General features: G+C 43.0%; 1 protein-coding gene across 1 annotated transcript in view; it reads right to left on the reverse strand.

Moving 5' to 3' along the window:
- Window positions 1-10364: 10364 nt before the first annotated feature.
- The window catches only part of LOC143040518 (uncharacterized), an 18787-nt gene continuing 16471 nt past the window's right edge, over window positions 10365-12680 (reverse strand). Inside the window, exons 4-5 of the mRNA XM_076211613.1 lie at window positions 11529-12680; window positions 10365-11247 (exon numbers count right to left, since the gene is read on the reverse strand). The exon at window positions 11529-12680 is cut by the window's right edge and continues 586 nt beyond it. Of these exons, the coding sequence (XP_076067728.1) occupies window positions 10850-11247; window positions 11529-12680 (1550 nt within the window). The 3' untranslated portion in view covers window positions 10365-10849. The remainder of the gene's footprint in view (window positions 11248-11528) is intronic.

Below are 12680 nucleotides of genomic sequence, written 5' to 3' on the forward strand. Positions count from 1 at the left end.
AATGTTTGGTCAATGTTGTAAAGATGTGCTATTTCGCGCATCACCTCATTTTTGAATTCTGAGCCATTGTCAGATAACATTGTGTGTGGTATGTTGTATCTACAAAAGATATTGTTGACCAGGGTTTTGGCTACAGTCTCTGCTGTTTTGTCCTGGAGTGGTATTAAGATTGTGTATTTAGAGAAGTACTCAACTGCTGTGAGTACATAATTGGAACCTTGATGGCTCTTTTGCATTTTCAGTAGGTATATGCCATGTGTTTCCTTTGGCTCTGCTGGGAGTGGGATATCTTTTATGTTGATTTGCTTCAGGTTAGGGCCTCTGAATTGGTTGCAAGTTACACAAGAATCTATGTGTGTGGTTATATCTCTTTTCATGTAAGGCCAATAATATGTGTGCCTAGCAGTGTTTAGTGTCTTATCTCTGCCCGAGTGGCCTCCCATTGCACTGTCGTGCAATATGTGTAGGACCTTGGGGACTGGGACTCTGGGGATAACAGTAACCTCTCTTGTATTAATGGTTCTCCTTATGACTCCGTCGACCAGATTGAGTTCCTCAATAGGGACAGGTGGTCGGGAGTGTAAGGGGGTCTGAGAGATGAGATGCTGTTTTATTGGAGACCATATTGGGTCTCTGTCTGTTTCATATATGAGTTGTTGCATAGGTATGCATATGGTTTGGGTTATGGGGGTGATGTGGGTTTGTCTGCTTAGGCAATCTGCCACTACGTTAGCTTTCCCAGCTAAGTATACGATCATGGGATCGTAATCAAGGAGAGTTGTTTTCCATCTAGCAACTCTCCCATGTAAGTCTTTGGAGTTAAAAAGATAGACTAGGGGTTGGTGGTCTGTTAGTATGGTAATCTTGTAGCCTAAAATGAGGTATTTAAAGTGTTTTAGTGCCCATATGATTGCAAGTCCTTCTTTGTGTGTAGTTGAGTAGTTACTTTCAGCTTTATTTAGGACTCTACTTGCGTAGGCTATGGGGTGCTCTTTGCCATTGTCATCTTTCTGTTGTAGGACTGCGCCTATTCCTTTAGAGGAGGCGTCTGTGTAAAGAAAGAATTCTTTCTTCATGTCAGGGAAAACTAGTACAGGGGCTGTGGTGAGTGCGTGTTTGAGAGTGTCGAAACTTTGCTGTTCTGTTTCTGACCATTGAAATGGCTCGCCTTTCCTTGTGAATTTGGTCAGAGGGGAAGCAATATCAGCAAAGTTTCGGATAAAGTGTCTGTAGTAGGAGGCTAACCCTATGAAACTTCGTGTTTCATTTGCGTTTCTGGGGGTTGGGAAATTGTTTATTGTATCTATTTTATCTGTGGTTGTGTGAATCCCTTTTGCATCCACTTTATGGCCTAGGAAGGTGAGTTCCTTCATGAGGAATCTACATTTCTTTAATTGAATCTTTAATCCCGTATGTTTGAGACGTTTGATGACAATCTCTAAAGTGTTAAGGTGGTCTCTTTCTGTGGGACTATATATAATGAGGTCTAAATAGACGAATAATGAGATTCCTATCATGTCACTGAAAATGCGGGTCATCAACCTTTGTTGGGTTGAGGGGGCATTCTTAAGGCCAAAGGGCATACGTTCAAAATGAAAGTGTCCTTTGTCAGTGGAAAATGCAGTTACGGGTTTTGATTCCTCTGTTAGTTCGACCTGCCAGAAGGCTGACTTGAGGTCTATTGTGGAAAAAACAGAGTTCCCGTTGCCAATGCATTGTAGTACATCTTGCATGGCGGGGAGGGGGTGTGGGTCAGATTGAGTTAGGTTGTTCATTTTTCTGAAGTCAGCAACAGGGCGTAAGGTTCCGTCTTTCTTAGGGACCAAAAAGAGGGGACTGTTCCATGGGGAGTCTGAATGGGAAATTACGCCTTGGTGTATCATCTCATGTACACTGTCATTGACTTGGGATTTTCTACTGTGGGGTATGCGGTAAGCGGGGGTGTATGAAGGGGGGGGTGTTTGGGGGAATTTGGATGTGATGTTTGATTATATCACATTTGCCTAGAGGTTCGCCTTCTAAGGCGACAGCTGATCTATTCCTCTGTAGGAGAGCTAATAGCTCGTTATGACTTTCTCTGTCAGCTGATGTCGTGATTTGGTCTGGGGGAATAGGGGGGAGGGGTTGTGTTGGTCTTACTTGGTTGATGTGTTGCGGCAGTGGTTCCTGGATAGGGGAATTATGGAGATGGACTGCGCAGATGTTTGTATTCTTCCTGATTTTACGGTGTTGTTCTGAGGTGTTTGTTAACATAGCTAGTGTATGTTTATTTTCTGATATTGTGTCCCAGGAGGACTCAATGGTTATGTTGTTAATCCTGGACGTGTCTGAGTCGATTATGACGTCCTGATGGTCTATTGCACCGGGTATGTATAGTGGGACTGTTATTGAATGTCTAGGGGCTATGATGACTGTGTTAGACATCAGTGCCTTTGAGGTGACATAAGGGGGTGGTCGGAAGGAATAGCTGTTAGTGGGATTGGGAGTATTAAAGGAAGATAGACATGAGAGATGTTGTGTGTCTGAGTCGGGTGTCTCAGGAACTGTTGATTCATTATTTACATCTCGGAAGGAGATTTTGTTAGTCTCAAAGTCTATCTTAGTTTTCCAAATCTTTAATGAGTGTAGTCCTATTATACCTTGTTGATCAAGGCTCCATTCATCAGCTATGTGGAAAGTTGTGAAACCTACTTTGTGATTGTTGACTTCAATATTTAAGTCTATGGTGTCGTGTAGAGGAATTGTGCTCCCTTCTATTAAGAGTCCTTCCATATTGGAAAATTGAATTTGGGGTGGGTCATTTAATGCTTCATACAGAGCTCTTGGGATGATGTTCAGGTTTGTTCCTGTATCAACCATCATGTCAACTTTAAGTTGGTCTAAGCTTACTTCTAGGGTGAGGTATTTGTGTTGTGTATGACATATTCCTATGGTGGTTTGGTGCGTGAGGCTGGTACACGTTCCCCCAATCGTTGTTGAGTATTGGTTGTCGTGTTGGAGGGAGCTGTTTGTTGAGGGGTGGTGAATGGGTTGTTAGGTCTCTGATGCGGTTGTTGTTGTGTTTTCTGTAGGTAACACTCTTCGTTGGAGTGAGATGATGTTTGGTGTAGGTTGCAGTATTTGATTGGATGTGTTGGTGTAGATAGGAGTGGGTGTTTAAAGGGGGGTGGAACTTGTTTGTTTTGATTCTGGTGTGAGGTAGGAGCATGCGCTGAGCGTGGGTGTTGTTTTTGCTGTGTCCAACACTGGGCATCTGTGTGGGAAATGGTTCCATGAACTGAGCAAGGGATAGGGTGGTGTTGTACCTGCGGGTATTGTTGTTGCTGTATGCAGTCTTTCGTGTTGTGACTGTTTGATGAATGGTAGGAGCACCACTTAGAAGGTTGTCCTTGATTGGTGGGAGGGGGTTGCTGTGAGTGAAGACTATTTAGTCTGGGGAGATGGTTGGGGGTATCTAAGGATACATTGCAAGCATTCATGATATCTAAAATATAGGTATAAGCTAGAGGATTTCTAGTGTCTAGTTCCTTTTTGGAGGCTTCCTTTAAACACTTTAGAGGGAGTTGGGAGAGATAGGAAGCTATTTCAAGGAATGTTAGTAAGTGTTTTGTTGGCATTACATTTTGACCAAATTGATCAGTGTGAGTCCAAGGAGAGTTATTTTCTAGGTCTTCTCTGACCTCTTTCATTCCGTTTGCCACAAAGTCCATAATGTTAGTAATGGAATGTGGTTGGACTCTAGTGTTATTGAGGAAAGTGATGAGAAATGAAATGTTGTTAGGTTGTTTGTTATGAAAGACCTTAAGAAGGTGGCGTTTATATTCCTGATAAGTGATTCCAGATGCAACTAAGGTGTCTAGCATCCTTGCCTTTGAACGGCAAATGTCAGATGGGTTTATTTTCTGACGGCACAAATTTATTTTATCTGTCTCCGAGTATTGTATGTTCTTGGAGAAAAACAGGTCACATGCTGTCAAGAAATCTGTAATGGATAGTCCGCTATCTTGGGAAAAGGTTGGGATTTCTGTGAGGGGGGTTATGGTTTGATAATTGTTAATTATTGTTGGTTGAGGTTGTGGGTAAGGATAATATTGTGGGTTTGGAGGAAGGTTAGGTGGTGGTTGGTGGTATGGTGTGGAGTGGGTTTGACCAGATGGGGTATGGGGGGAAGGAAAGGGGAAGTTTTGGTACTGCTGCTGAATGGGAGGGGGGTTATTATGTGTTGGGATATGGGGGTTGGATGGATTATGGTTTATAGGAGGTTTTGTTTGCATATTTGGTTGGATGGGAGGAATGGGTGGTTGTGATTGTGAGGGGTGAAAGGGGTCTACTTGAGGAAGCTGGTTGAAGGGCATGATATTAGGAGGAGCAACATGAGGAGTTGGTTGGGTGGGTTGTTGTGGTTGAGATGGGTTGGAGGTGTCTACTTGAGAAAGCTGGTTGAAAAAAGGTAAGACATCGTTCTCATAAAGGGGAGCTATTGGGGTATCTGCATTAGGATTGGTTTTGTCAGGATTATTTAACTGGTCAGAGGTATTGTCAACCTGTGGACATAGGTAAAAATGGTCTGGTTTGTCATTGCCAATTAGGTCTTCTGTGTGTATTTCCTCTTTGTCACTGGATATGTCATTTTTGTGTTTTTCCTCTCTAGACTTTGAGAAGACGCTATGTAAGCTTTTTAGTTTTGACCTGGTGGCAAAGGCCATGTTGTTAAGTCATGTATTAGTTAATAGTTAGTTTTGATTTGTAATCTAAGAGAAAAAAGGAGCTGTTAAAATATGAATAATAGGTATATAGTAACTAAGGGTATTATGTTATGCTTAGATATGGGAAGGAGGATATAGTAATGGGATTACAAAAATCATAAAAATATATGTGTATGTATATAAAACAGTAATAATATTATATAATAAGGAGTTAATTATTGTGATATTATTCTTATAATAGAATTAATTATGGTTGTTCATAAAAAAATTTTTTTTACAGCAGTAAAGTAGGTTACATTGATAAAAATGTATAAGTTCTATGTAAATATTGAATTTTAAACATATAAGAGCTATTTGTTTAAACAAGAATTACTTAACTAGAAGAATGCATATGAATGTGATATGTAATATTCAAATCTAGTAGTCTTGGAACATATAATTATGAGAGCTACTGGTTATATTATGATAAAGGTATAATAACCAAAAGAAAAAAGGTGTACATATAGTTTCTACATGGATAGAAAACAAATATTTATAATTTTTAGTAAATGTGAAATTAATATATATTTTATATATATATATATATATATATAGATGTTTTAGATTCAATTTTATATGCGTTGGGCAGTTGGGTATCTGTAGGTATAATGGTTACCTTGATACCTCGAGCTGAATCGAATGGTATGTCAATGTCCGGCTGGGGGGGGGGGCGGTGTTGCGGACGTCTCGACTGTAGTAGTCGAAGCAACGTTTGGTGAAAGCGGTTGATGTGGAAGGTGGGTATGCTGACTTGGGGGATGAGGTGGCTGTTACGCGGGTCAGTGCGCAGCCGGTGTGAGTCCTCTGGGGCGGATGAGGTCAGTGCTCAAGCGAAGGAAGTCCAGAGGGTTCGGTGGAATGATGTTCGCATAGAAAAAAAATGCGAGTATCAGGGATGGTTTGAGTGGGTAATGTATGGTTATTATTAACGAAATATATTGGTGTTAAATATAAGGATTGATGTTACCTTTATAATGTTGATTTTTAGTAGTGGGAGATCGGCCTGTGACGATTGCCCGTGATGAAATAGTGTGAACCAAGTTCTTGTTCTTGAGAGCGTTTTGTTCAGTGCGGTTATTTGTTCGTACTTGTATGTAGTTGGCTATAAATGGACGGGTTTGAAGTTCACCGTAGTAGGTACACCGTAGTCTCTTCGAAGTAGTTGGGTTGCGGGGGTGCTGCCACCAGTGATGTAACGGGACGGGTGTAACGGTATTGTTACGTCGTTCTATCTAACGTCACTTGTAACACAAAATGTGACGGGTCCGTCACATCATCACGTTTAGGGGGGTCCACTGCACAAACGCCTCTAAGTTTTTGTTTGTTTATTGTCCTATTCAGATAATGTTATCTTGGTACACTATTACACAATCTTATCACTAAGGCACGTCACTGGCAAACTCGTCTTCCGAGCCCGTGCATCTCGTTTAAGAAGGTCGGAAGTTCCTTGGTGAGGTGCCACGCTCGTATAACTGAATTATTTATGTGAGCTGGATTTAGTTCGTCACATCTTATATTTTAATTTACATAATTAGTTTATAATTTAGTCTGACAGCCAGACTATAATATATATATCCAGGGGAGGTTCGTCAGTATACGTAATAATGTGTTTATTGCTGTGTGATCGCGTGTGCATGGTGCGACAGGGAATGCCTTGTCAGCGGATTGGTACAGGATGTGTCAGGCGCCTTATTGTCTGCCGGCTGGTGTGAGTGTGGGAGTGAGTGGAGGTGAGTGGGTTATATGACTGAGTGATATACTCACTTGTGTATGAGGCGTATACACAGACAATACATGGTCTAAACATACGAGTGGCCGTGCCCGCCGGGGGGACGCGGTAACCTGTCCGAGGTGGAGGTAAGGGGGTTATATGGTGGAGTGGGGGGGATAGGTGGAGGGGGGGAAGTGAAGGTAGGCGCTGTGACCTACGTCAAACGAGAGTGTGTAGTGGCGGAGGGATGGGGGGTGGGAGAGAGGTGGGGAAAGCCATTTACCCCCCGCCGTTGTCCGTGATACTTTTCAACCTATTCCTTGCTCCTGCGTATATGGGGTTGAGTTTATGGACCTGTTTATGCGGTGTTCGTTAGTGGCCCACGCTCCAAGAACAGTCTGCTCCCCTTCCTGTTGTTTTTGTATAGTATCTTTGCGCCTTGCCAGTCGAACTCGTGTTGGTGCAGTTCAGTGTGTTTCTACACTGCCGAACTCGGGTCTTTTCTGTTTACTGTCCTTTGGTGTTCCTGTAGTCTGGTACTAGCCTGTTTTCCTGTTCCCCCCACATAGATCGCTGTGCAATCGGAGCAACTGATGTACACCGCCCCGAGCTGGTTCAATTTGCTCCCTTATCCTTGACTCGGGTAAGAGCTTCACGTAGCGTGTTACTGGGTTTGTGCTCGATGGTCACTCCGTTTTTATTCAAAATTCTCGCTGCGACCTCCGAAACCCCCCTCACGTAAGGGACTGATAACCTGATTGTGGCTGTCCGTGTCTCACTCCGGTCTGTTTCTCTTCTCTGCGGCACCGTCCACCTTTTCACTACTTGATTCGGGTGGCCATTAGTCCAGAATACCCTCCTCAACCTGCCTCTTTCCTCTTTTAGCGATGCCTGTGTGGAGCAGACCCTCTCTGCCCTGTTCCACAACGTTTTCACCACGCTCTTCTTGTGGCAGATCGGGTGATCACTACCAAAATCCAGCAGTCGGTCGGTATGCGTTGCCTTCTTCTACACGCTAGTGACCAAAATATCACCCACGCGTTTCACCAATACGTCCAGGAACGGTAGCTCGCCTTCTAATTCCTTCTCCATCTCAAATTGGATAGCCTCATGCTTCCCATTGAGATGTTCCAGAAACCCATCCACATCTCTGGTCTTCAGGATTGCGAACACGTCGTCCATATACCGCGTCCACAGCTTCAATGATGTTGGTGCAGCGGACAAAATCTCATTCTTGAACTACTGCATGGTGATCTCAGCCAGGATTACTGAGACTGGCGAGCCCATGGGGGTCCCAATTCTTTGGTGGTACAACGTGTCTCTGAAATTAAAAAAGGTTGAGTCTAAGTATAGATTAACCAACCTCTTCAATTCATTGGTGGAAAGTTTTTCATTGTCCAGGTAGCCCCTTGTTTCCTCCATCGCGGAAAACACCGCACGTTTCACGAGGTCTTACGGTAAAGACGTGAACATGGACTTCACATTGAAAGACACCATAATCTCATCGCTCGCCACTCTGACGTCTCGTACATTTTCCAGGAATTCACTTGAATTTTTCAACATAGGTGTCGAGCTCACTACTAAGGGTCTAAGTCTATTGGCCAGCACCGACGCTAGGTTGTATGTGGGGGACCCTCTGAAAGCAATAATTGGTCTTAAAGGCACCCCCTCCTTGTGTATCTTGGGCAGATCGTAAAATTTCGGAATGACAGAGTCCCGTGGCCTCATCCTCTCCCACTCCCTCTCCGTAATTAAGCGTCATTCCTTTAGTTTGCGTGGCTCACCTTCTACCTTCTTCTGCAGCTTGGAGGTCGGGTCGTAAGGTACAACCTCATAGGTGTTGCGGTCCTGTAGTAGCGTAGGTTGTAGATCTCCAAAACCACTGATTCATATTTGTTACTCTTTCCTTTGGAAATATACAAGCACTCTTCCATTCCTCTGGAAAATTTCCCTCCTTCAGGCATACATTAAACGTCTCTAGCCAATTTACTATAAATGTTCCGCATAACACCCATACAACCCAGGTAACTTACCATTTTACATCACATTCAGTGCTCTGTATACCTCATCGTTTCCTAAAAATCTGTCATTTTCATCTCGCATCAGATATTTTCCTAGCTCATTCCACTGCCACAATTCCTCCCTAACCTTCCCCTTACTACCTTCATTTCTATTAACATGTGTCCATCTGCCCCCTTTACCTTTTCCTTTGATTCACTCCCCCCTACCGTCTTTACAAAACATCTGGTTCTTTTCATAATTTTTTCAATATTTTATACGATTTTAGATCTTCTCTACTCTTTTCTTCTACTTATGTTTTGATTTCTTATAAAGTTAATATGCTTTCCTAGTTTTGCCTTGTAACCGATATTTATACTCTGAATTCATTTCTTCTATAGCCCTCACCTTTTCATCCCACCATTAATTTCCTTTCCATTTGTCCACTCACATCTTCCTCGTACCACATAACATCTTTTCACTTTGTTACTTCCTCCTTGAAATATATCCATTCTTTTTCTATTCTTATTTCCTCTTTATCCTTTACCATCTCCCGTTTCTCTCATCTTCTCCCGATATTCATTCCTTTTCCTTCTTATTCAATTTGTTTACTCTCAGCACCTCTATCCCCCCCCCCCTTTTCCTCCTCCACTTTCGGCCACTCAATTTCCCTTCTACCAAAAAATTGTCCGATTCCTCCACTCTCATGAAAACAAGAACGTCCAGAACTCTTCCAATCCTTCCTCTGGGTACCACCACAGTCCATTTGTGCCTCATTAACCACCATTTCCTTCACCTTTTCCCATGTATATTTATGATTGGCTCCACTATCACTTACCTGCCACTCCAAACCAACCAGCGAATCACCCAAAACCCATCCAACCACCCACCCACCCACGTAACCACCACCACCAGAACCCTCTCGCAGAATTGCATTATATTGTATCATGATTGTATATATAGATTATGAACTATATTCTTACACATTGCGTACTCGCGCTAGTATGTAAATGTCAAATCCTGTGATATCAGTTGATGATTTTGTACATGCTAGTGGGAATCTATCTCGCATCTCAGATTAGAAAAAACAAAGACAAGCCACAAAACAGATTCCAAATATCAAAAATAAATCATACGAAAATAAACTAAAACATGAATCCGTTTTCCCAAAAAAAAAAAGTTGACTCAGAGGGAAATTGACACAGGTCTTTGAGAGCCTAAAGGGAATTTACATCAAAAGTGAATTTTCATACAATGAGAATTGGACAAGAAATATGGTCTTAAACTGTCAGGAAATATCTAATTTGGAAGTGGATAGAAACAACTTTGCCAACCGTGTAGTTAATGAATGGAATAAACCTCCTGCAGAGGCAGTGCAATTTAGCTGCAAGCTTAAGATTAGTTTAGATAAACACCTAAGCAAGATGCTATAATGCCTGCCATTTGTTATTTATGCTTATTATTTACTTCATTTTCATTTGTTATTTAAGTTTATTATTTACTACTTACCCGTTTATTATTCGACTAAACCTACGCATTATTTTTTCGCATCCAACCTAGTTGAGGACCAAAGGGTCTCATGTCTGCATTCTTTGTAATCCTTTGTAATCTCCCGAGTTACCTGTTAACTCTTACCACTTTACCCAACAAGGGTACAGAAAGACTATCTTGATAAACCACTACCCTAATATTCTAATAGTTTTTGCTCCCAACACACTGGAAAGCTCAAGCTAAACCCTTGAGCATAGTCTAAAATTGTGATTCTTAAACCAGTCCTGTGGTTAATTGGTAAATATCAATTATAGATTTCTCGTGGGACAAGCCGGTAAGGGAAATTGCAAGTCTTTCCCTCTACAATTTCTATTTTCCCGTTTTTATCAGTCAGCAACTTCGTATATTGAAACAAGATATTCCATGGTAAATTTATTTAGGATACACAGTTGCTATAAATGGGAAATATATTGCCTTCATTTCATACTGGTTATGGTATGGCAATCGGTTCGTAGGAACAAGAAAAAGGATCATCTTGCATCTTTCAGTTATGGACTGGTATTGTACAACTTTATGCGTTAGTCTTTGGTAAATTAACTTCCCTATTTTCAATGGCGATGATTGTCATACTAAAACAGTTTTAGTGGATCTTTTGCACCTAAATAGTATCACAGACGCTACTTTTGAAAATGCCTTTAAAATTTACACTAGATGCTAAAAATTTTCTTAAATGCGAAACTTCTTGCAGGCTGGCAAGATTGTTCGTCAAACATTAAATTGCATTTCGGTTACAGAGCTAACCCCTACTCCCTTTCCCCCGAAACCTCGTTACTGATTAACTTCTATTTATTCCCATCAACCTTTATTACTCCTTTTCATTCATTTTTCACAGTCTTCTGCCGTTTCATTTGCCGTATGGGGCAACTTGTTGAGTCTGGTCTATTTGGGGTTCACTTTGTCCAGGGTAGTAGGTCGGCGGGATAGGGCGTCCATGTACGACATCGCTGACGAAGTCGATCACCTTAGCCACGTCAACGTAGACTCCCGGGATGTCCTGCTTTCCGCATCCGATACCCCAAGCAGTGATACCGATCAGAACGTACTTTCCACGGCTATCCAAGCAAACAAGAGGACCGCCGCCGTCACCTTTGCAAGCGTCCTTGTTCTCTTCACCGCCAGCGCACAAGAAGGACTGATCCAGGATGAAATACTCAGACAAGCGAGTTTTACGCAGCAAAGCCTGGCAGGTGTCGTGGGGTACAACTGGAACGTCTATCTTCTTCAGGATATGCTGGTACTCACCTAGAAAAGAAATTGAATGGATCTCATTAGAGAGTGAACCTTTGAGAAGTTATTCTGTGCCACCGGCACAAACAATGACGTACGTTTCTAGTTTGAATTCGATCCATACTTTATATGTTGTAGCATACTCGTTCTATAAACTAAAGCCGTTACAAGTTAAGTCACAAATGTTCAATTATTTCTGCAAAAGTAAGTGCAGAGGACAGGCTCAATTCATTATTCAAATCTAGCTATGACAACTGAAGCGCCAAAAGGACGGCAGAGACGAAAGAAGGACTTACCATAGAAAGCGTCTTTGCCCCAGCCAGTGGTAATGCACCGTTGTCCATCAAACAGCTTGTAGTGGGAAGCATCCGGGATACAAGGAACATTGATGTGGTAGTCGAAGGGAACGGGCTGCGTGAGCTCAATAACAGCGATGTCGTTGTAGACGGGGCCAGGCTTGAAGTCGGGATGGATAGTAATCGTACTAATCTCTGCGTCGTAGTAAGGTAGGATTTCATCAAATGTATTGACCTGCCACTCGCCAAGGCGGATACGGAAGTCTGCTGGGTAGAAACCATCGACACAGTGAGCCGCCGTCAGCACGTGCCTCTCCGTGAGGAGGGTGGCGCCGCACTGGAAGGTGTAGTTGCTGAAGAAGAGGATGGCTTGCCAGGGGAACTCTCCCAAAGCAGCCTCGTTGGGCTGCAGCGCCGGCGCCTGGATCTTCGTGCCAAGTCCGTGAGGATGGGGCTGTGGTGCGTTACTCACGCCACACTCTGTAGCAACGGGCAATTGACAGCAAATGCCATTACCATCGGAGGACAGCGGGGTATTACAAGTAGTCCAGTACCTGTAGGCTTGGTTGTAAGGTATTAAGGTGTTTTGGTAGTCGTACGATTGTCCTAGGCACTGAGCGCCCGGAATGCATACAGACTTCGGGGGACACGTGATGGGCGTGATTGTGGGTATACAACAAATTCCAGTACTTCCTCCAACAAGCGGACAAGTGCCCCAGAATCGATGGCTGGACGAATATGGATTCCAAGATTTCGTGTAATCGTATCCCTCTCCAGGGCACTGGCCATCAGGAACGCAAAGCGCGTAGTCTGGGCAAGTTTCATAATGTTGAATCTTCGGTTCACAACAGATGCCAGATACACCTCCGTATGTGCAAGTGCCCCAGTACCTGTAACTTGCCGAATATGGGGCCCAGCTGTTTGTATAGTCGTAAGCATTTCCATCGCAATGATCTCCAATGGTGCAAACCGAGTTATCTGGACAAACTTCTAGGATAGGGATATCTGGCTGGCAGCAAATACCAGGAGATCCTGCTGCACTTGTACAGGTACTCCAGTACAAATAGTTTGCGCTGTAAGGATTCCACGGGCCTAGGTAGGTCTGAGCTTTACCAGGACATTGACCTGCTGGGACGCAAAGGCCATGGTCAG

This window comes from Oratosquilla oratoria, chromosome 2 (genome assembly GCF_046742065.1).
Source record: "Oratosquilla oratoria isolate Oo_2021 chromosome 2, ASM4674206v1, whole genome shotgun sequence".
Lineage (NCBI taxonomy): Eukaryota > Metazoa > Arthropoda > Malacostraca > Stomatopoda > Squillidae > Oratosquilla > Oratosquilla oratoria.